The sequence below is a fragment of the Lissotriton helveticus genome (assembly GCF_964261635.1).
Source record: "Lissotriton helveticus chromosome 1_1 unlocalized genomic scaffold, aLisHel1.1 SUPER_1_unloc_72, whole genome shotgun sequence".
Lineage (NCBI taxonomy): Eukaryota > Metazoa > Chordata > Amphibia > Caudata > Salamandridae > Lissotriton > Lissotriton helveticus.
The window spans coordinates 544,074-568,986 of NW_027611717.1; the positions used below are offsets into that span (position 1 = coordinate 544,074).

At 46.0% G+C, this 24,913-nt stretch overlaps 1 protein-coding gene across 1 annotated transcript; it reads right to left on the reverse strand.

The window, feature by feature from the left end:
* Positions 1-5,569: 5,569 nt before the first annotated feature.
* Positions 5,570-22,023, reverse strand: LOC144806442 (uncharacterized). Its single transcript, XM_078672806.1, has 4 exons — positions 21,268-22,023; positions 20,093-21,100; positions 5,828-6,059; positions 5,570-5,674 (listed from the first exon to the last, which is right to left on the reverse strand). The coding sequence occupies exons 1-4, from the start codon at positions 21,999-22,001 to the stop codon at positions 5,570-5,572; spliced, it is 2,079 nt and encodes a 692-aa protein (XP_078528932.1). The 5' UTR covers positions 22,002-22,023.
* Positions 22,024-24,913: the final 2,890 nt, after the last annotated feature.

Sequence of the window (24,913 nt, forward strand, 5' to 3'; positions counted from 1 at the left end):
TCTGCCCCCTGGACAGACCTCACCTCCTCTGCACCCCCTGGACATGCCTCACCTCCTCTGCACCCCTGGACAGGCATCTCCTCCTCTGCACTCCTGGACCAGCCTCTCCTCCTCTGCACCCCTGGACAGGCATCACCTCCTCAAACACCCCCCTGGACAGGCCTCACCTCCTCTGCACCCCTAGACAGGCCTCCCCTCCTCTGCTCCCCTGGACAGACCTCGCCTCCTCTGTACCCCACTCAGGCTCATCAGCAGGAAGACCTCCCCATGAATGCCTGGGGGGGGGAATCTGATCCATGGATTCATACATTGCAGCTAAGTGAGTTAGCAGCTCTCCTACCTGAGCAGAAACCTGTCCGGGCTCTCTCCTCCTCCTGGGGGCAGATCTGGGGTCTGAGGAGGGGCTGTAGATGAACAACCAGACAGGGCTCCTTCCTCCTCTGCAGCAGGCTGGACACACCAGGAGAGGCCGGAAGTGATGTCACCAGCGCTGCTGAAGCTGTCTCTGCCTCCGCTGACCCGGAAGAGGAAACCCTTCTCCCTTTCATACAATGTGCAGCTCCGTGGGTTTTATCAGCAGGCGAGGAGCGCCCTCTGGTGGCCGCTGATGGAACCGCCGCCTCCAGGCTCCAGCAGTGAATACATTTCCCACAAACAAGCACTTACACCTGTAAAGACCTGGGATTCCAGATGTCACAGACGTGAATGGTTTTAAGGGTCCGACAGTTCAAGTACAGGGCCTCACTTGGCTGCTGCTGTAAAAAAGTATTTGTAGCTTCACTTCAGATGAGCATCTTCCAAACACTGACGTAAAGGACTTAAGAGTATTTACAGAAAGGTGACAACTGGAAGCGACAGTCTGTATTTCAAAGAATATATCTGCATTTAAATGAATGTACCTGTATTTCAATGAATATATCTGTATTTCAATGAATATATCTGAATTTCAATGAATATATCTGTATTTCAATGAATATATCGTTATTTTAATGAATATATGAGTATTTCGGTCAGTTTTGCAATTAAACTAGACAGCTTATTTATTCTTTTAAATAATTTATTTGCAGTTTTTCAAATCCACAACGTGCTAGATAGCAAAGTAAACAGAGGTAAATACCATGGAGTTTAAGACACCAGATCAGTGACAATGAGGCATAGGTCATGTGTCAAAGCGACAATTGAAGGAGCTTATTTCTAATTTTCCTATGTCTGTGGCTTATTCCTTATATTTGATACGGTTTTATATCCTCAAACAAGACTGAATTGTAGGTTCTAATTAGGTTTTGAGTTTCTGGTTTAAGAGCACAACTGTCTCCTAAAATATTAAGATAGCGGTCTCTTCCAGGCTTTGTTGTTTTGTTTACAGTAACCACCATCCTCTCTCAACAAAGATTCACTGACAAAAAAATAAAGCAATTTATCTCTGAAACAACTAATTTTTAAGATAGAAATATCAAGTATGAACTAGAAATTTCTCACACAGGTTGCATTGGATCATAAAAATGAGTGGGTGTTACTGGTCTGAGGAACAGGGGAGAAACATTTCACTACTCGAAAATATTCTACTCCTTCACATAGGTCCCTATATCATAGTACACTCGTCATCAATATACCATTGATTAGTGAGTGTGTCAACTCTTTGTAGCATGGTCATGCAAGCAGTCTTGAATGCCTCGACAGCAACATTAGTTCAGACGTGCATACATCAGAGCCCTCAAACCTCACTCTTCACTAGTGACACTCACACATTTGGAGGTCGGTCTGAAGTGTCACTCAAACCTGGCTCATTCTTCCAAAATATGGGGATTAACTAGAACTTCACACGCGACTATTCGGCACAGAGCAGACCCTCTGTCCCAAATTTTAGTGGCAAAACTTTTCTTATATTTCACCATGAGTATTGCACACAATTCAGTGGAATGTTAAATTGAATGTCAATTTTAGTGAGAGTTGGTTGTTAATTGTTTTACTTTACATTTGTTCTGATCATGTCTATAAATTCAGTAATGTCTCTGCCTATGGAATTGTCAAAGTCAAATGTTAAGTGACACCACTCCCTGTGTCTTTTTTAAATATCAATTTTTTTTATTGACTTTTCATACACAATGAGCATATAACAGGGATTGAAGTTTATCAATTCAGCAGAGTCTAAGATACTGTGTAAACTAGAACTAGTGAGACGACATTGATAACAGGAAAAACGATAAATAAAATAACATCTCCAGATAGAGGTGATGTGTCCTAGAAGATCCCGCAGAAGATCAGGGAAGGAGGACGAGGGGGATCAGGAGGGGAAGGGACATGGAAACAGGAGAGAAAAGTAAGGGTGCCAGGCCCCATGGTTGCCCCCCCCAAAAAACCAACTCCCACTACGAAGGCCGTAGCCAGCTTACTCTTACCATGGGGTGTTAAATCCTGGAATATTGACATTGTGTGAAGCAAGGTCTGATGGGCCATGAATTGCGGTGCCACCCCTTGGTTGGTCATCAAGTTATCCCAAACGGAGCCCCGTAGCACAAAGTACTGTACAGTCCACAGGAAATGCAAAATGTCACAGGCGAGTGAGCTACACCATCAGCACCTCCAGCACTTGGAATCGTCTGCTTTATAGATCCACTCCGGCGTCCAGTGCCAGTGGTGTAGGAACTTGAAATAACTGATTTCAACCTGACCTCCTGAGGTATACTGCCATGATCTTTCCAAAGGTCATGGGAGTCCTGCTCAGAGAGTGAGAGGCCCTACCTCTGCTCCAGCAAACAGCATAGATTGTAGGCAGCAGTGCTTTAAAAAAGGCTGTCCACAGCTGTAACATACAATCCCACCTTAGGGCCTGATTCTGATGTGGTTAGGAAGGCCTCCTAACGGCATTTGCTATGTCCAAATCGGATCGGGAACGTGTCTTACCAATTGAGGGCCCTATTACGATGCGATTAGGAAATCATTCCCACCTCGGGCCCGATTAAGATGAGGTAGGAACATAGGCTCCCATGGCCTTCTTCATGTACTCAGCCATCCTGGAGCGGAGACCAAGTACATAGTCCACTATGTCATGTTTAGGTTGTTTGAGAGGTAACTCCCATACTTCCTTCACTAGACATAGGGGTCCCCTTACAGGATGCCCAAACAGAAGCTCAAAAGGGTTGTAGCCAACCCCCTTCTGTGGAACCTCTCTGTAAGCAACCAGAAGGCAGGGTAGAAGGATGTCCCATCTTCGCCTAAGCTGTTCAGGTAACCCTTTGATCATACCCTTCATGGTTTTGTTGAATCTTTCAACAATTTCATTACACTGTGGATGATAGGGAGTAGTGAATTTGTAGTTTACACCACACTCCTTCCACATTGCAGTCAAGTATCCTGACATGAAGTTGGCACCTCTGTCAGATACAACCTCCTTTGGAAAGCCCACTCTTGAGAATACTCCCAGGAGGGCTCTTGCCACAACAGGAGCTGTTGTGGTCCTTAGGGGAATAGCCTTTGGATACCTGGTGGCATGATCCACTACCACCAGTATAAATCTGTGCCCAGATGCTGTGGGAGGATCCATTGGTCCAACAATATCAATTCCCACTCTTTCAAAGGGTACCCCCACCACAGGTAGTGGTATCAGGGGGGCCTTTGTTGTGCCACCTGCTTTGCCACTGGCTTGGCAGGTTACACAGGAGCGACAAAACTCCTTAGTATCTTCAGACATGTGGGGCCAGTGAAAGTGAGGGACAAGCCTGTCCCAAGTCTTGTTCTGGCCCAGGTGTCCTGCTAAGGGAATATCATGGGCTAAGGTAAGAAGGAAACCCCTGAATGACTGAGGTATTACCAACCTCCTGGAAGCACCAGGTTTGGGGTCTCTACCCTCAGAATAAAGGAGTCCTTCATCCCAGTACACCTTGTGGGTACCTGTAGCATTCCCAGCAGCCTCAGCAGCAGCTTGCTGTCTGACGGGTTCAAAAGAGGAACATTCTAACTGTGCCTGCCTCAAGTCTGCCCTTGAAGGTCCCCCTGTCCCAATAAACTAAACCTGGTCAGGTTCAAGCTCTTCTGGGACAGTTTCTTCAATGGTCTCACAATCAGCTTCCTGGGAAGGCTGATCATCACTTGTAGGTAGGATTGAAGGAACTGCCTTAACCCTACTGCTCTTTCTCTTGGTAGGTACTTGGTCCATTGTTCCAGGATCCAAGACCTGTTGTTCAGCGAGGCACTGCTTGGCCTGTGACCTGGTCACAGCAAGGACATGTGATGAAATCCCTAACATCTCAGCATGAGTCCTGTACTCCACTTCTGACCATTGTGAGGACTCAAGGTCATTGCCCAACAGACATTCAACAGGGAGATCTGCACTAACCACAACTCTTTTGAGGCCAGTTACCCCTCCCCTGGAGAAATTAACAACAGCCACACTATGTGTAGTAGTGACATTGCTAGCGTTGGTCACCAGGTAATTATCACCCAGTACAATCTGTCCAGGGTCCACAAAGGCTGGTGTCACCATAGTGAAACTGGCACAGGTGTCCCTGTAGGCTTGAGCCACTTTGTCATTTATTAAAGGTGTCTGTCTGTACTTGCCCAGATTAGTGGGGCTCACAGTAGTGGTCATGGCTATGTGCACATCACAGATCGAGACAGCATGTGTGGGGGTTCTGACTAGGCCAGAATCCACCTCAGTACCCAGGGTTAACCCTACTACACCCTTGGCTTGGGAACTACCACTGCTTACTGTACTAGGGGGTGCAGGTGCCTCAGTGGTAGGGGCTCCAGTTTTCCTACAGTCACTGGTCCATTGACTAGTGTTCTTTCAAGTAGAACACCATGGTTTTCTTTGGCCATCTTTCTTCTTCTTCTTGGAAGTTTGGGACCCCCCCTCCATGGTTTGTTTGGGCCCTGTAGAAGACTTCTGGTCTTTTGGTTTCTGCTCCCCACCCTTCTGGTCTGCTTTCTTTTGATCACCACCTTGGACCTGGTTTTCCTGCTTAACCCTGGTTCTAACCCATTTGTCTGCCTTCTTACCCAATTCTTGGGGAGAGGTCAGTTCTGAGTCAATCAGGTGTTGATGCAACTGCTGGTTCTGACAATTATTATGAATCTGTTCTCTCATTAAAAGATTGTACAATCCTGTATAGTCAGTGACTGTACTTCCCAGTAACCAGCCCTCCAGAGCCTTAGTGGCACAATCAACAAAATCAGTCCAGTCCTGAGTCTGTGTCTTCTGGGTATCTCTGAACATTAACCTGTACTGTTCAGTGGTTAAGCCAAGCCCATCAATCAGAGCACTCTTCAGGACAGAGTAGTTGTTAGCATCCCCATCACTAACTGTGAGGAGCTTGTCTCTACCTTTCTCTTCAAAGGAGAGCCACAAGATTGCTGCCCACTTACTCTGGGGTACCTGCTGTACTTTGCAGGCCCTCTCCAAAGCAGTTATCCACTTTTGGATGTCATCCCCTATCTTGTAAGGGGGCACAATCTTACTCAGGTTTCTATTGTCATAGGACCTGTCTTTATCCTTAGGGATATTGCTGCCACCAGTGGAATCTAATCCACTCTCTCTATGCTCTCTAGCACGAGCAAGCTTCTCCTTAGTTTAGGTAACTTCTATTTCTTGCCTCTCAATTCTAAGTTGAGCCTCTCTCATCTTGGCCTCATGCACTTTCCTCTGAGGGGAAGTCATCCTCCTCTGAGTAGGCACCTGTGGGCCATTAGATGTATTGGAGTGATTGGATTCACCTGAGTGATTCCTGTTCCTCCTATACCCCTGGTTAAGTCCACTTGGGGGCCTGAATGGGGCTGTCCCATTCTCAGCTCCAAGTTGACTTAGGTTAGCCTGGCTAAGCCTCCTGACCTGGACCTGGCTATGCCCTTCTTCTTCAGAATCATCCTTCCCCTGATCTGAATCATCATCATCATCATCATCATCATCAACAATAACTGGGGGATCCCAGGCATCATCTGTTGGTGTCATGACCTCTTCATCATCCCCTGTAGGGGCTGGTTCAGAGGTTTTCAGAGCTTCAGACTCTTCTAAAAGCTCTAGGAGGTGCTGAGTGGTTGGGGTAGATCCTTGTTTCAGCTTCCTGGTAGAACACAAGTTCCTCAACTCCTGAAAACTGAGGATAGCAAATCTGGATGGTGCCTTGGGTAGGTCACTCTCCACAGTTGGAAGTCCACTGGATCCTTCTGCGCCAGCCATTTGCTCCAGTGAGGTGGATATGTTGCAATCTACCTACTCTAAGTGTTCTTCCTACTGAACCCTCTCTAGTAGTTGTAGTCAGGGTGTGCTAAGCCCTATCCTCTACAACACTAAGTTCAGTAGAACTTAAATATACTATCCTTGTTTTTATATGTACCTATAGGTACCTGTATGATCTTTCAAAAGGTATTGCAAAGATTACAATGGTAAAACAACAGCAAGCTCAAATCCCAACTGCTGCTCACCAATGTGAGAAGTTGGCCTGATATATGATGTTCACTAGTTATAGTGACCACCTTGTATCAGTCCAAACAACCCTTATGGCGATTGGTTGTAAGTCAACCTTATAGACCAGCTATCCTAATGGTAGCCTGGATAAAGAAGTCTTAGGCTAAACTCTTTTGTCGTGTGAAGCCGGCTGTATTACCATATTTAACCCCTTGAACACCAAGTGAAAGGACACCACACAGGATATATATTGAAAATATATATGTATTTATTACTACAATAGTCGCCTGAACTCTTTATGAGCACAGGAGCAAAACACGTTAAACAAGTTACTTGATAAAATATACAAAAGTTGCACAGTTATGGATAGGCCAGGTGGCCCGCTAAACCATATATTAAGTAAGTGGTATAAGAACCACGAATCGAACAGTGGTAAGGCCTAGGGCCTTGGGAATCGCTGGGGCTACGCTGTGATAACGTTAGTTAGGAACTAGGAGGCCCACGGGATCTGGTTGCAGTGTCTAAAGCAACACGCTTACACTCATTGAAAGCAATGGGTGCGTAAAAGTTACAAAGTTAAAGATTGGGAGTCTTCCGGATGGCCTAGAACTTAGTCCCTTAAAACTAGGACACTAGGAGTGTCAGCCAACACGGGAGCACCGGAGTGCCAGCGTTACCTCACCCACAGGAAGCGGGTGCAGTGGTGCCAAAGTGTGTCGGGTTTCTTGGAGCAGTTCAATGGTGCCTGGAGATGAAGATGCTGCAGGCGACCAGACGAGAAGAGTTCCGGTGGATCCAAGGGTGGATCGGAGTTGGTGAATACCTGAAAGCAGAGGGGACAGTGTTCAAGTCACTTGCCAGTGACCGCCGTGGAACCAGGAAGGAACCAGGCGATGTTGAGTTGCAAACAGGTGAAGATAGAAGCTTGTCTCTTCAGCCACGTGGACACGAGGACGTCGACGATGACCAGGAGCCAGGCACGAGCTGCCCAACGAAGGATCTTGTTGTCGGCAGAGTCGGCTTCAGGATTGAAGCAAACAAGCCTTGGCAATTTCAAACCAAGCAGGAACGATGTTTGGCTTCTTACTCAGACTAGCAAGGTCTGAGGGGCTACTTCTTTTTACAGAAGCAGGGGCCTGTTTGGAGCAACCAGACCAGCAGTAGATTTCCAAAGTTAGGTCGCCAAAATGGCTACCAGCCAACTGGCCAGTAACCGGGATGACGTGTCGAGCAGGCAAAAGCAAAAGGGCCCCACGCAGAACTCGTGGAGGATGCAGGGCTTGTCTTTGGTGCAAAGGCTGCTCGGGGCAGGGGCTGCTCAAACCCCAAAGCACAGTATTGAGGAGGCTTCGGGTGCTGCGCAGTCAGCTTGTCGTGGACTTTTCAAGAGGTCCGTCCCACGTCTCTCGTCGCGTCCACGGGTCTCTGGTTTGCAGGGACTGTGGATCGAGCTGTTGAATGTCTGGGAGTCTGGTTCTTGTCAGTCTCTAGGCTCGGGCTCTGTTGGGAGGCGGTAGCAAAGCAAGTCGTTGATCGCTGGATGGTGCCTGTGTTCACAGGGTGGTCACTCCTTGGCCACAAGGGAGATACTTCAGTCTTCTGAGCAGCAGAACGTCGAAGTCCAGAGTTTCTTCTTCTTTAAGTCGAGTTTCAGGATAATCCAAAGTCTTGGGACTCAGCTCCTACTGTTAAAATTAGCAGCATGTATGTACATAAGCGGCGTTCATTTGTGTTCTCAGTGCCCCTTGATTTAAACAGAACAAATATCGCTAAAACTCTGACTATGTTGTCTCCCTAGCATAGACCCATGCACACACGTACGCGACAGCCATTTTAGGTACCATGGTCTCCCTGTTCACGATCGCTCATCAGCGCCCTTCCCTGACCCTGCGAGCACCCCCCGTGTACCCTGACTGCCCCCGCTCTCTCATGCCCAAGTCATGAGCCCTCCCCTCCCGCATGACTCTGTCCCTAAAGAATCGCACCCCGCGCCTGACCAACACCTCCTTCCCGCCCTTGAATACCCCTCTTGTGATCAACCCTTCCACAGCATTCGACTGTCCACACTGACCCTCCCTTTCATGAATATCTCTCCTTTGATGACCTCTTCCTCTAAGCCTGAATGTTTGCACGGACCACTGGTCATCCCTTAGCCTGAGGATACAGTTTATTGCCCACTACTTTATGCACTCGTCTCTCTTGGAAGAAGCTACTGTTGATCACGGCCACCCCACCCCCTGAGACTCGATCAGACACACACATTCCAATGGAAATCAGCAGAACACTCAGCTGCGTGACAGCCCCTCCTCTTGCATGGAGGATAAGGGCCCGTACTGTAGCCACGTGTTGAAATACCTTCATACTATACAATGTATTGATTGTAATATAGGATGCCTGTGTGTCACGAACCTGTGTATAAAAGGCGAAACCTCAGAGAACTTGTTAGAGCACCTCCCGAAGACACTATGCGAGTGTCCCAAAGGACAGGCTCTCCTCATGAGTAATAAACCCTGTTCTTGTTTTCCTACTTCCAGTGCCCGTCTCTTTATTTTGGTATAACTATTCAAGAAGGAAACGAAGAGTCGCCCTGCGCCAGCAGCCTGGGCATCCGGGGCGTTATGGGCTGACTTTTCGACAATTGGCGCCCAAAACGCGGGGCCCATCAGCGACATCAGGTCCTGTAAGAGAGGTCCAGACGATGGGGTGAACATCTAAATGATTGGAGTATACCTGCCTTGAGAGGGCCCTCGTCCGGCTGCCGATTGAATGAACTTCACCGATTCCGAACGGACCTCTCTCTCAAGTGACCTGTTGTCCTGACTGGAAGCCCACAGGAATGCCGGAAGTAAAAAAAAAAAAAAAACATGGAGAAAGAGAACGAGTGGGCGCTGGAAAAAGGAAGGCGAAGAACTATCCACATGGTCCGGTCCGGGTAAGGTCGTGACACACGACAAATTGCGAAAATTGATTGATTGATTGTTTGATAATACTAGTATTACCTATTGATTGCTTCTGGGAGATTCTCTATTTGCAAACAAACACAGAATCACCATACTCTGTCTAGTCTTTGCAGATAGTGAAGGGTAGGCAACGCAAAACTTTAACACGTCGTGCCTATTCTCTTTCTCCCCATTGATTGATTGATTGAATCGAGCATTGAATTGTTCGAAGTTGGTTCTCTTAGGAATCTTCTCTACCTGCAAATGGGGAAGAACAGCAACATTCTCTCTCCCTTTTGCAGAGAGTGAAGGGTAGGCAACGCAAACCTTTAACACGTCGTACCTATTTCGTTCCTCATTGATTGATTGTTTGCCCGAACATTGACTGTTTGGGAATAAGTTCTTTTTGGAGGTATTCTCTATTTTTGCAAACGAGCACGGAAGTCGCCATACTCTAGTCTTTGCAAGTAGTGAAGGGTAGGTAATGCGGACCTTTGTCCCCGTTGTAATCTGTCATACCTATCTACTCCCCACTGGTTGATACGCCAGTTTACTCGGACCATTTACTAGAGGAACGTCATCTGGCCCGACCAGAAGAACACCCCTAGTGAAAAGGGACACATACACTAATAACTAAGTGATCACTGTAACCTGTTAACAGAAGCTTTAGCATGAAACAACCTGGAAAGAAAGGAATAGGAAAACGAAATCAGTAGGCCACTGATGAACATGAACTTTTTATTTAAAAATAATGAACAAGAAACGATAACAATATGTAATAATAAAACCTATTAAATGCTCTAGAAACAATAAAACATTAGAAATAAGAACGGTAAACTGTAGAAAATGCAAGTCAGCAGAACATCCGCCCCCACTCTGGAAACTTCCAAAACGGGGCAGGGTTGCGGCCACGCCCAGCCAAAGGCAACCCATATAAGGCGGATCCTGCTGCCAACAGTTGGCCAGGAAATCGTAACATAGGGTGGAGCCGGAGAAGAGACAGGGGCCAGCGGGACCCAGCCAGGGGATCGCCTTAATCACACTGGAGAATTGTAGGGGGGGGAATGTCTCCTCGACCCTCCCCTCTCTCCCCCAGTCCGGCCACAGCGGCCCTTGAGAGTTGCAGGTAGTCCCGCCACATGCTCCCCCGGTCCGGCCACCAACGGGCTGGGGCCGACGAGATCCGGCTACAGCCGATAAACCAAGGAACCCGTTCATGGGGCCAGAGCAAGTGGCGTCCGGCCGACATCCACCGGAAGCCCGGCCCAAAGACAGACGGGACATTTTTCCTTTTCTCCTTCGTAATAGCAGCGACAACACGCCAGGCGCCACTTCTTTCTTTTCTCCTCCGTAATAGCAGCGACCACACGCCAGGCACCACTTCTTTCTTGAAAAATGGCTTTGACAACACTGGGGGGGGGATGTCTTGCACAACCTCCGACCCCCCCCTCGTCCTCATCGCCGCCGGCCATAACAAATTTCAAGCGAGGCGCCGTGGGGTGCACTGGGAGGGAGAGACGGTGCGAACAGGCCTCTCCCGCCTCCTCAGGTGGAGGCTTCCCAATTGCACCCTCAACGCTCCAGGCGCCCGGAAAAGGGTTCGTCCACTATGGCGATGCCGCGACGCCTCATCCAGCAGGTTGGAGCCCATCCGCTCGTTTGACCCCGCGATTGCTGGCGGCTGCCGAACTCCCAAGATGGCGGTCGACCCGGCAGGAGTGGGCCCAGCATGCAGGTATGGCCTGGTCCCTTGTTGACTCCACCGTCGTAGTTCTCCACAACCTTGAAGATTCTAGAGGAGCCGTGGGAGTCCTCGACTCCCGCAAATACCCCCGATGGGGAATAACTGCCATGATTGCCCACGGAACGATGGAAATGTAGCCGCAGGACGTCGGTGCTTCCATACTGGCGCCAGCCTCAGTTTGAATGACTAGAATCTTGCCGACCACAGTTCGGATCAGTTCCGGTGAAAGCACAGTATGACCCGGTAGGAACGTTGTTGCCTCCCTCCCCTTTTTGACTGATGGTTCAAACCACCGATCCTTTCTTTTGCCCTTTAACGGAACTTTTGGACTGCCAAGAGAAGCTCTGAGCCAACCACGAGTTAATAGACATTTAGACTATGCCTGGTTCTGCCTCACTGCACTCAAAATGGCGCCGATGCAAATGAAACTCTCACACCCCTTATTGTACCCCGATTGCTCAGCCTTGGTGTCATAGAATATGTATGAAGTTTTTAAACTTTTAGATTGATATAGGATGTGTACTGATTGTGAGTTCGAAACAATGGATGGATATAGGATGTATACTGTCAGCTCGAACAATGAATTGACATGAGATGGGTACCGATTAGGTGTTCGGACAACGAAGGACCATGAATTTGCGTAAGATGGGTACCGATTGAACATTCGGACAATGAATTGTTGTTGAGTTTGGCGCATCATGATTATTGAAAGTTCGAAATTTTGATGTTTATGATATTCGCTCGCGCTAAAAGATTCAATATGATTTCATTGCGCTTTTCGCACTTTATGTAAGAAATAAACGACCACCGACTCCATTGAAGTTTTTTTCTAATAAAGTATCCTCACATCTACAGTTTCAGCCTGCTCCGTGGCTGGTCCACAGGAGAGTAGTCCTGTATTTATGCACCGACATTCTTATTAAAGAGTTTTGAGAAAGCAACTATAGTTGTCTGTGTAACTTGATAAAGTTTTGAATGAATGATCCCTATTTTTTCGATATAACTAGAACAAAGACGGAATGACTAAGCTCGATTAGATAAAAGGTTGAAAAGTATAGTACGTAGAAATATTGCAAATAGGAAGGGTCAAATTTTAGTTGTGTATTTCTTCCTTTTTATACAGCCATAGGCAACAGCTAAAGATCCTGGTATTTCGCCTATACTTTATATGCTACCTGCATAAGAAAAGTCACGCTAAGGGTTTACCTGGGCTTAAACGCCCCAGTTGGCAGTAACTCCATCCTGTGGAAATAGACCGAGTACGCAGTAAGTAAAAGCCTTTCTGGGTTTATGCGCGCTAGTGTGTCTATCAATGTAGCCTCCTGCTCTCCCCTCCCTTCTTTTCCCTCCTCTCTGCAGGTCACCTCGGAATGCCGACTAATGTACGAAGAAGATGATCCAGCGGACGACGAGACAGGAAAAAGAGTCTGATTATAGTACCTGACCGCGGCAAACCCCGAATAAAAAAAAAAAGAAGAATGTACACGCATGATTAAGCATTCTTACGTTTTAAACTAAGTAGGGAAAGGTCTAGGGTATTTCGAGGTAAGGGTTACACAAGTATCCTCCGCCGAGAGGACTAGGGATATTACCAATGTTTGAAATCCTACTGCCCCCTTTTTTTTCTCCTTTCGCATCCTCATAGACATATAGCTGAAAGCTGCCCCATTGCCCTCCAATTGACACCAACGGTTGTCTCAGCCTGGAAACGCACTTGCTAAAATGACTCGAATAAACCTCCGTGAGCATTAGCCCGACCAGGTTAGTTTATGGCCAGTTGCCAAAGGCGTAAGTGTCTACAATCAAAATCATCAGTAAAAGGCAGCCAACGGATAAAGGATAAGAAACAGGTAAAAAGAGCTCAGGAAAATAAGTATGCGCAGCATGCAGAAAAAAATAATTGTGGCCAATAACTGTTTTATGTCTTGTCTTGGATCTTTGTGTGTGATACATGTGCTGTCTCCCCCGTCTGAATTTGTGTGTACATGATGCATGAATATACGTCATCCCTCTGCCTGTGCTTTTGTGTTACTTAACCCTTGTTGTTCTGTGTTGTGCGTGCACTGAACGGCCCATTATTGTACACGTCTCTCTCTCTCTCTCTCTCTCTCTCTCTCTCTATGTCATACGTGTACTGAATGGACCATTTAGGGTGCGCTCGCTCACTCTCTCTCTCGCTCGCTCGCTCTCTCTCTCCCTCTCTCTCTCTCTCTCTCTCTCTCTCTCTCTCTCTCTCTCTCTCTAAAGCCCCCCCCTATGCCAGGACATTGTGCCCCTCCGGCACAAAACATAATTGGGTTCCCTCGAACGCAAAGGTGTTCAGCAAAATTGACCAAACCCAAAACGATTGAGACTTGCCATATTATTACCTCTCCCTTCTGCAAACAATAGAACCCGAGTTGGAAATGAAGGAAAGGACGGGTAAGACGACGGATGTCCCCTAATCTGGCCTTTTATAAGGGAACTATAGCGTCAATGGTCTTCTGTCTCTCAGCTCGTTAGAAAATGCAATCCCCAATGCCTCGATTGCCCCACCCCCTCGCACCTAAGTGCGGGCGTCCAGAGTACCCCCCTTCTCCCGATCGACCCCAGCTCCCTGTCCAAACGTCCCCATTCCCCCGATTAACCCCAGCTTCATGTCATCTACCCTCGAAAGCGAAATTAATGACTCCGATTAACGTTCACTCCCCAAGAAGGGCATGTCTTACGTCCACCCCCTTTCTTCATGACGATAACGCCCCACATACAAGAGTTAGCCAACCCCGAAGGGAAATGTAAGATTGTCGATACTTGGGTTACAGGGAAGAACGAGTCTCTACATAAGGACTCGACTTTGAATTGTCTATAATGTTGCACTGTGTGTAAAGGTCCAATTTCTCTCCACGAACGCCACGAATGAGCACTGTACATTGATGAATTCCATGAGCAATGCACTTCTCCAGACTCCATAAGTGACGACCTCTGACTGTGACCGATGAACCTATCCCCCACCTACTCAGGAATGGGGAAGGAATTGAGATGTATATCTGTTCTCTCGACCAGTTTTCTAAAACTTGTTTTTCCCCCATTCAAAGATACAATCACCGGAGGAGAGGAGCTGGACGTGACGCACAGCCTGGCCACAGATCATGGAGCACGTGTGACGACCAAAGGTGGAGCCGCAGAGCAACGTGACGTGGGACGAGGCATAACTTTCAAACTCAGCAGATGGAGGAATGAAGGGCTGCCTTGAAGCCCTCGACTCGCTGACCCTCTTGTGCCTGAAGTCCCCGCCCCCTTTTTTTAGTCCGATTATTGGGCTTGCCTGCTCATCATCCTTTGCTCCCTTTGTCCCTTGGTGTGTTCAAAGATCTGGCCCCACTCCGCCCTCTCTTCCCTCGATTATTCAACAACCTCTTTCATATAAACTTTGACTATGGACTGGGATTTTGCCACGAAAGACAAGAAAGACACGCAGGTGCCCAGCATAGGGCACCCCTAAGAAAATAAGTTAGGAAACAGGACTGAAATCTAACAGCAAAGGACTGATCGCACCCTGCAACGTGTAAGGACGATTCCGAGCTGGACTTATAGCTCCACCGCCGGTGCTCAGCAGCGCCAACAAAAGAAGACGGACTCTGTTAAAGGACATTGCGACAAAGACCCTCCCCCTTTCCAGAACTTTCTATTTTCGCCCCTTGACCAAATTACTTGTATCGAATTGAATACCTCCCTCAACCATTTTGTATTGCCTTTTAAGAAATGTTTCATCGGTCACTCATGTGGTTAGGTTTTCCGAAAATTCCCTATAATACTGACAAGCCGGAAGGTATCAGAACGTTCTTTCTGTACGTGATGCCACTAGAGAGAAAAATGTGAACTTGATTTGTATGTATCGGAACATTTTTCCTTGATTCTACACCGACTAAATATTATGCCGATTTCTAGGCTTGTATAAAAGAGCCCAACAGACATAGATTGACACGCATTGTATTCTGCCTATCACATCGACTATGTAGAAATAGAACGTGCTTATGTAAAAAGTGGGGACTGTTAAAATTAGCAGTATGTATGTACATAAGCGGCGTTCATTTGTGTTCTCAGTGCCCCTTGATGTAAACAGAACAAATATCGCTAAAACTCTGACTATGTTGTCTCCCTAGCATAGACCCATGCACACACGTACGCGACAGCCATTTTAGGTACCATGGTCTCCCTGTTCACGATCGCTCATCAGCGCCCTTCCCTGACCCTGCGAGCACCCCCCGTGTACCCTGACTGCCCCCGCTCTCTCATGCCCAAGTCATGAGCCCTCCCCTCCCGCATGACTCTGTCCCTAAAGAATCGCACCCCGCGCCTGACCAACACCTCCTTCCCGCCCTTGAATACCCCTCTTGTGATCAACCCTTCCACAGCATTCGACTGTCCACACTGACCCTCCCTTTCATGAATATCTCTCCTTTGATGACCTCTTCCTCTAAGCCTGAATGTTTGCACAGACCACTGGTCATCCCTTAGCCTGAGGATACAGTTTATTGCCCACTACTTTATGCACTCGTCTCTCTTGGAAGAAGCTACTGTTGATCACGGCCACCCCACCCCCTGAGACTCGATCAGACACACACATTCCAATGGAAATCAGCAGAACACTCAGCTGCGTGACAGCCCCTCCTCTTGCATGGAGGATAAGGGCCCGTACTGTAGCCACGTGTTGAAATACCTTCATACTATACAATGTATTGATTGTAATATAGGATGCCTGTGTGTCACGAACCTGTGTATAAAAGGCAAAACCTCAGAGAACTTGTTAGAGCACCTCCCGAAGACACTATGCGAGTGTCCCAAAGGACAGGCTCTCCTCATGAGTAATAAACCCTGTTCTTGTTTTCCTACTTCCAGTGCCCGTCTCTTTATTTTGGTATAACTATTCAAGAAGGAAACGAAGAGTCGCCCTGCGCCAGCAGCCCGGGCATCCGGGGCGTTATGGCCTGACTTTTCGACACTACCTTTATTCCAAATCAAGGGGCTGGATTACCTACTATGTCCCTCCTATGGGTGGGACGAGGAAGGGGGGTGGTTACACCCCCTTTCCTTTGTTCAGTTTCGCGCCAGAGCTGGGGCTGGAGTGCCCCAGCACCGGTTAGAACTGGGGTATGCATGGGGACACCTTGTGCGCCCCAGGCATGTCTAATTCTATTCAGCCCTCCCTAACCCACTACACAAAAACCTGTCTGGGGTGGTGCTAGCACCTCCCAAGGCAGGAAACCGTTTGTCCAAGCCTCCCTCGCTGGAAGGACTCCCAGCAGCAGGAGGTCAGACTTGTGTCTGTGGTGGCAGCATCCATTTTGTGATGCTGAGGCTCTGTTTAACTTTAACCGGGGTTCAGGTTCTGTACATGTTGTGTCCCTCTAGAAGGGTGGAATGCTACCCCCGTCGCCAGAATTGGCGAGGGGGTAGTATTCCAAATCGTATGCCACCTTACTCGACATGTTTGGATAATGTCAAACCAGAGTTAGCATTTAACAGCGAGGTTCATAATGCACTTAAGAGTATATGGTATGACGCTATCATGAAACAGCTAAAGGACATGGTTCCGAAAGCTGCAGACAGGCTCAGCTCATGCTAGAGCACCATCTCGCACATAACCAAGCACTCTGCCTCCAGGATTGTTAAGGCCTGCCATGGGAGTGATTTATAGGTTACTGTGTGTCCATATATATGTTAGATATAGAAATACTATACTCTGCCAGACTACCAGCTGACAGCAGTCAAACTGTCAAGATAGGACCCCCCCTCTAGTGCTACCTCTGCCAGACTCCCTGCTGACAGCAGTCACACTGTCGAGGCAGGACCCCTTCTAATGCCACATGTGCCAGACTCCCTGCTGACAGCAGTCACACTGTTGAGACAGAACCCCCTTCTAATGCCACCTCTGGCAGACTCCCTGCTGACAGCAGTCACACTGTCAAGACAGGATCCCTTCTAATGCCACCTGTGCCAGACTCCCTGCTGACAGCAGTCACACTGTCGAGACAGGACCCCCTTCTAACGCCATCTCTGCCAGACTCTCTGCTGACAACAGTCACACTGTCAAGACAGGACCCCCTTCTAATGCCACCTCTGCCAGACTCTCCTGCTGACAGCAGTCACACTGTCGAGACAGGACCCCCTTCTAATGCCACCTATGCCAGACTGCCTGGTGGCAGCAGTCACACTGTCAAGCCAGGACCTCCTTCTATGGCCACCTCTGCCAGACTCCCTGCTGAAAGTAGTCTCACTGTCGAGACAGGACCCCCTTCTAATGCCACCTCTGCCAGACTCCCTGCTGACAGCAGTCACACTGTTAAGACAGGACCCCCTTCTAATTCCACCTGTGCCAGACTACCTGCTGAAAGCAGTCACATTGTCGAGACAGGACCCCCTTCTATTGCCACCTCAGTCAGACTCCCTGCTGACAGCAGTCACACTATCGGGACAGGACCCCCTTTTAATGCCACCTGTGCCAGACTCCCTGCTGACAGCAGTCACACTATCAAGACAGGACCCCCTTCTAACGCCACCTCTGCCAGACTCCCTGCTAACTGCAGTCACACTGTCGAGACAGGACCCCTTTCCACTGCCACCTCTATCAGACTCCCCGCTGACAGCACAAATTATCTTGAGTTTAGGGGAGCAATCTCATTTCTTTACAATCAGCAGTCAAATGCCAAAATCCAAATCATTTTTTTATTCTATTACATATAAAAAAAACATGCATTTCTTTTTAACATGTAAAAGCTAGTAATTATTGTGTACATTTTATAGCATCGTGATTGGTTCTAGCTATATATTATTTTGTGCAATCAATCTTTTTTTTTCATTTCTTTTGTGGAACAATCCTTTCAAAATTTGGCTCCATTAGCCATCTAGAAATTGTCGTCCAATAATGTAAAATGGTGATTTTGCCTGGCTATCAAACAGTGTGAGGCTCTGTGACTTTTGTTAATGAGCCCGTACTGTTCTGCAGAAAACTCTTGTGCTCAACCAGACTATCACACAACATGTGGCTCATTGACATTTATAAATGATTCTTCACTCTCCTGAAGAGAAGCCGTGTGCTCACCCTGGCTATCACACAGCATGTGGGTCGGAGAGTTTCATTATAATTTGTATCTGCTGAACAGACACCTTGTGCTCGGCCTAGCAATCACACAGCTGCAGCTCCGTGGCCTTCATTATTGATCGTGAATTCTTCTGAATTGAGGTACGCAGCCTGGCTATCACACAGCTGCAGCTCCGTGACCTTCATTATTGATCCTGCACTCTTCTGAAGTGAGGTACGCGGCATGGGTATCACACAGCTGCAGCTCCGTGACCTTTAGTATTGATCCTGCACTCTTCTGAAGTGAGGTACGAAGCCTGGGTATCACACAGCTGCAGCTCCGTGACCTTCATTATTGATGCTGCACTCTTCTGAAGTGTGCCCGGCCTGGGTATTACACAGCTGCAGATCTAGCTTTCAGAAACCTGTTAATAACCAAGGGCCTGATTTAGATCTTGGCGGACGGGTTACTCGATCACAACGGTGATGAATATCCCATCCGCCTAAATATTAATCCAATTGGATATAATGGAATTCATATTTTGGCGAATGGAATATCTGTCACAATTGTGATGGAGTAACCCGTCTGCCGAGATCTAAATCAGGCCTTAAATGTTTCAACTTCTCTGTCTCCTCGGATTTGATTGATTGATGATGGAAATGATCATCATTTGTTCCATATCAGAGCTTCAGTGGTAAATGTCAGCATTGCAAGGGTTAACCCGGAGAGCTGCAGCTCACATTTTCCTGCTTTCACTTCTGCTTTTCTACACAGTTCTCTGGTCACTGTCACAGAACCATTAATGATGCATAAAATGTTCAAAACCACAGCCAGCTCTGAAGAATCTTCATTTTGTGCTTGTTAAATTGTTTTGAGTGTGTTGGGTTTATATGTTTTATCACTAATCTCCAAAATTAGCTGAAAATACCCTTGTTAGTCCAAGCATTGTTCATGGTGTTGATTTTACAGGCAGCATGGTCTGGTGTGCTTGGATTTCTTTTGTTATAACTCTCTCACAGAATAAAAACCAACAATGTTTCTTTACTTTTAGTCAACTTTGTGCTAGTCTCCTAATGGGTTTCCTGATATTTCATGTTTTTCCTAGCTGTAGCTAAATAAACAATAGCAGAGAATAGACTCTTTTATAATTTTTCAAATATATGTATTTTTCTTCTTTCCTACTAGTTCAGTCTTCTATCCCCTGCTTTTTATCAGCTGGTATTTGAATGTCCCGTATTCTTGTAATTTTATCAGTTTCTATAATTCCTTCATCTCACAATAACTGCACTTTTTTCCTTCAGTATATGCCCACTAATGGGTCAGTATTATTGATGATGTAATTAAATTATTACAAAATTCACTCAGCTCTACGTTTATTTCTATGTGGGTTCAGTGATGGGGGTGTGCTCGCTGAAGTATTTGTAGGTTTGAAGACTGACTGAAGCTCTTCACACATTCACTGCACTGGAATGGTTTTTCCCCTGTGTGTGTTCTCTGATGCCATTTTAGGCTTGGTAAATATATAAAGCTCTTCCCACAATCGCTGCACTTGAATGGTTTTTCCCATGTGTGTGTTCGCTGATGATTAATTAATGTTACTGAATTCCTAAAACTACTTCCACATTCACTGCAATGATATGTTTTTCCCCTGTGTGTGTTGGTTGATGAACCTTTAATTTTGATGAGTCACTAAAACTACTTCCACCTTCACTGCAATGATATGGTTTCTCCCCTGTGTGTGTTATCTGATGAATTTTTAGGACTGATAATTGACTAAGGCTCGTCAGACATTCACTGCAATGATATGGTTTTTCTCTAGTGTGTTCTCTGATGGAGTTTTAGGTCTGATAAATATGTAAAGCTCTGCCCACATTCATTGCACTTTAATGGGGTTTCCCCAGTGTGTGTTCTCTGATGCTTTTTTAGGTGGGATGATTGACTAAACCTTTTCATACATTCACTGCAATGGTAGGGTTTTTCCCCTGTGTGTGTTTTCTGGTGCTGTTTTAGGTGTGATGATTTACAAAAGCTCTTCACGCATTCACTGCACGTGTATGGTTTTTCCCCTGTGTGATTTCTCTGATGGTATTTTAAGCCTGCTAATTGACTAAAGCTCTTCACACATTCACTGCACTTAAATGGTTTTTCCCCTGTGTGTGTTCGCTGATGATTCCTTAATGTTGTCGAACTCCTAAAACTACTTCCACATTCACTGCAATGGTATGGTTTTTCTCCAGTGTGTGTTTGTTGATGAACCTTTAATTTTGATGAGTCACTAAAACTACTTCCACATTCTCTGCAATTATATGGTTTTTCTTCAGTGTGTGTTCTCTGATGAATTTTTAGGACTGATAATTGACTAAAGCTCTTCAGACATTCACTGCAATGATATGTTTTTTCTCCAGTGTGTGTTCTCTGATGGAGTTTTAGGTGTGATAAATATATAAAGCTCTTCCCACATTCATTGCACTTTAATGGGCTTTCCCCAGTGTGTGTTAACTGATGCTGTTTTAGGTGGGATAATTGACTAAACCTTTTCATACATTCACTGCAATGGTATGGTTTTTCCCCAGTGTGTGTTTTCTGATGTTGTTTTAGGTGTGATGAGTGACAAAAGCTCTTCACACATTCACTGCACTTGTATGGTTTTTCCCCTGTGTGATTTCTCTGATGGTATTTTAAGCCTGCTAATCGACTAAAGCTCTTCACACATTCACTGCACTTAAAGGGTTTTTCCCCTGTGTGTGTACGCTGATGATTCCTTAATGTTGCCGAACTCCTAAAACTACTTCCACATTCACTGCAATGGTATGGTTTTTCTCCAGTGTGTGTTTGTTGATGAACCTTTAATTTTGATGAGTCACTAAAACTACTTCCACATTCACTGCAATGATATGGTTTTTCCCCTGTGTGTGTTCTCTGATGAATTTTTAGGATTGATAATTGACTAAAGCTCTTCAGACATTCACTGCAATGATATGTTTTTTCTCCGGTGTGTGTTCTTTGATGGAGTTTTAGGTGTGATAAATATATAAAGCCCTTCCCACATTCATTGCACTGTAATGGGGTTTCCCCGGTGTGTGTTAACTGATGCGTTTTAGGTGAGATAATTGACTAAACCTTTTCATACATTCACTGCAATGGTATGGTTTTTGCCTAGTGTGCGTTTTCTGATGTTGTTTTAGGTGTGATGATTGACAAAAGCTCTTCACACATTCACTGCACTTGTATGGTTTTTCCCCTGTGTGATTTCTCTGATGGTATTTTAAGCCTGCTAATCGACTAAAGCTCTTCATACATTCACTGCACTTAAATGGTTTTTCCCCTGTGTGTGTTCGCTGATGAATCCTTAATGTTGAAGATTCACTAAAGCTACTTCCACATTCACTGCAATGGTATGGTTTTTCCCCAGTGTGTGTTTTCTGATGCTGTTTTAGGTGTGATGATTGACGAAAGCTCTTCACACATTCACTGCACTTGTATGGTTTTTCCCCTGTGTGATTTCTCTGATGGTATTTTAATTCTGTTAATCGTCTAAAGCTCTTCACACATACACTGCACTTAAATGGTTTTTCCCCTGTGTGTGTTCGCTGATGATTCCTTAATGTTGATGAATTCCTAAAACTACTTGCACATTCACTGCAATGATATGGTTTTTCCCCTGTGTGTGTTTTTTGATGATACATTAATCCTGAAGAGGAAATAAAACTACTTCCACATTCAGTGCAAGTGTATGTTTTTTCTTTCTTGGTTAGTGTCTCTGAGTTGGGTATGTATTTTTCTACATCTCTTGACTGTGCTTTCTGAAGGGCCAACATGACCGATAAAGCACTTTTGTTATTCTCACACTCCATGTATGTGTGTGGTATTTAGCACGTTTGCTTTCCGAACAAACTTTAAAGTGCAAAGGTCACCAAATACTCGCCACACTCATAACATGTGCAAGGCTTCTTTGTGGGTGATTGTGTCTTTAGAAAGGATAATGGTTCTGCAAGCTTGCGAGTAAAGATCCATCGTCCTTCTGGTCGGTGCACACTGGGACAGTACTCTGTGTTTTATATAGCAGAACCCCCATTTCTTTTAACTTTCAATTAACTGTACTTTTCGCTGGTTGCTATGGAATGGCCTGAAAGAGTTTACAATACACCTCTAGCACTGAATGGTGGTCTGATATCACTCTAGGAAGCAGAGCACTGCTGTAAACACCTCATGATCAGAGCTGGTATTAGACATGTTTACAAAAGAAGTGGTTGATCAGTGTTGCCTTAATTTTCTAGAGGTCATTTCTTCATCTTGAGGCACGGAGGTGCACCGCTGAGACTCGTAGAACCACCGAATTGTCCTTGACGGTACTCCCAAAATCTGTCAGTTTATGTTCAGGTACGGCAGCCTGCCGGCACTTATGTTTTCCTGAATACTGGAACTCAATGTTTCAGACTTTGCTTTTGCAGAATTACAGCATTATCTTCATTATTCTTAAGCATTTTGTGCAATCAAGGATTGTTTTCTGTCGGATGTAAAGAGATTTAAATTACTTAAATGGAAAATACTGGAATGTGCATATACAATTTTTAATTGATTGTAAAAGCATCTTATTTATTACTATTGTTGAAAATAATGAAGACATATTTAATCATACAGAGATATTTACATAAAAATTCCTTTGAACATGCCACAATCTTATTTATTTCAGCAAAGGTGTTCATAGAGTAACTTAGCAAAAAAAGGGCGCTCGCCTAGCACTCATATACTAGTTATAGCTTTGGGTAGATGCATATGGTCAAGATTTTGTTAAAACAAGAACAGCTCTTGGAGTATGCGATGGATCAGGAAGACTCAAGACAGCAAGGTGGAAATCAGGATGTTGTGCCATACATCAAATCTTATTGTTCATGGAGGTGACTGGTTTCATTCACTACTAACTCTTTTTTCAGGAGGATTCCCTTCGCTCTAGTCTCAAAGCCTGATTACGGGGGCCTTTTGTGCGCTGAGTGTGTTTGGGGCCCATGTGGCGTAAAGGGGCTCTATCTGGCCCCTGTAGGCCCTGCATCATGTATCGACCCTCTCCCCATATAACGTTCCTGCCCAATCTAAAATGGCTCAAAAAGGGGGTGGTGATGGACAGAGTATCTGAATTAAGCAGAACACTCCTACCCAGTCAACAGATCAGGGCGTGATCCATCACCGTTTTTTAGCTCACTGCACCATCCCAGCTCAGAACCTGGCTACATGCAAATTAGTCTGTCCCTGGCCCAGTGCATCATGGGAACATGGCAGACCAACCAGGCCAGAAACCGGTCCCCGGAAGCTTGTCTCCTTTCCAGTGAAGAATTGGCTTGGTAGTTTGGTCTGCCCTGTTCCCATGAGGCATGGGATCAGACTAATTTGCATATAGCTAGGTTCTGAACTGGGGTGATGCAGTGAGCTAAAAAACAGTGATGGATCAAGCCCTGATCTGTAGACTGGGTAGGAGTGTTCTGCTTAATTCAGATACTCTGTCCATCACCACCCCCTTTTTGAATCGTTTTAGCCACCACAAGTGTGGAAGGGTATGCTCTGACATGAGTCCCTTGCTCACTGCACCATCAGGATTCAAGCAAGCCGGGCCGAAGATGGCTGTAATGCCAGAAACCGGTCCCCGGAAGCTTGTTTCCTTTCCAGTAAAGAATTGGCTTGGTAGTTTGGTCTGCCCTGTTCCCATGAGACATGGGGTCAGACTAATTTGCATATAGCCAGGTTCTGAACTGGGGTGATGCAGTGAGCTAAAAAACGGTGATGGATCAAGCCCTGATCTGTAGACTGGGTAGGAGTGTTCTGCTAAATTCAGATACTCTGTCCATCACCACCCCCTTTTTGAATCAATCTAAAATGGCGGCACCTCTAGAAATCTACATATTGACATAGGACATAGCATGTGCTTCTTATGGATGTGAGAAGTTGGGCTGATATATGATGTTCACTAGTTCTAGTGACCACCTTGTATCAGTCCAAACAACCCTTATGGTGATTGGTTGTAAGTCAACCTTATAGACCAGCTATCCTAATGGTAGCGTGGAAAAGGCAGTCTTAGGCTAAACTCTTTTGGCATGTGAAACCGGCTGTATTACCATATGTAACCCCTTGAACACCAAGTGAAAGGACACCACACAGGATATATATTGAAAATATATATGTATTTATTACTACAATAGTCCCCTGAACTCTTTATGAGCACAGGAGCAAAACACGCTAAACAAGTTACTTGATAAAATATACAAAAGTTGCACAGTTATGGATAGGCCAGGTGGCCCGCTAAACCATATATTAAGTAAGTAGTATAAGAACCATGAATTGAACAGTGGTAAGGCCTAGGGCCTTGCGAATCGTTGGGGCTACGCTGTGATAACGTTAGTTAGGAACTAGGAGGCCCACAAGATCTGGTTGCAGTGTCTAAAGCAACACACGTAAACTCATTGAAAACAATGGGTGCGTAAAAGTTACAACGTTAAAGATTGGGAGTCTTCCGGATGGCCTAGAAATTAGTCCCTTAAAACTAGGACACTAGGAGTGTCAGCCTACATGGGAGCACCGGAGTGCCAGCGTTACCTCACCCACAGGAAGCGGGTGCAGTGGTGCCAAAGTGTCTCGTGTTTCTTGGAGCAGTTCAATGAGGTCTGGAGATGAAGATGCTGCAGGCGACCAGACAAGAAGAGTTCTGGTGTATCCAAGGGTGGATCGGAGTTGGTGAAGACCTGAAAGCAGAGGGGACAGTATTCAAGTCACTAGC

Bases quoted from the DNA above. Each gene is read 5' to 3' on its own strand.
- LOC144806442 (XM_078672806.1), bottom strand. From the start codon at position 22,001: ATGGAGTGTGAGAATAACAAAAGTGCTTTATCGGTCATGTTGGCCCTT. The intron at 6,060-20,092 runs GTTTAGTCAATC...GTGTTCTACCAG, and splicing joins TGCAGTGAATGTATGAAAAG to GAAGCTGAAACAAGGATCTA. The intron at 5,675-5,827 runs GTCAGGAGGCTT...AATGGCCCACAG, and splicing joins AAGGGCATAGCCAGGTCCAG to GTGCCTACTCAGAGGAGGAT.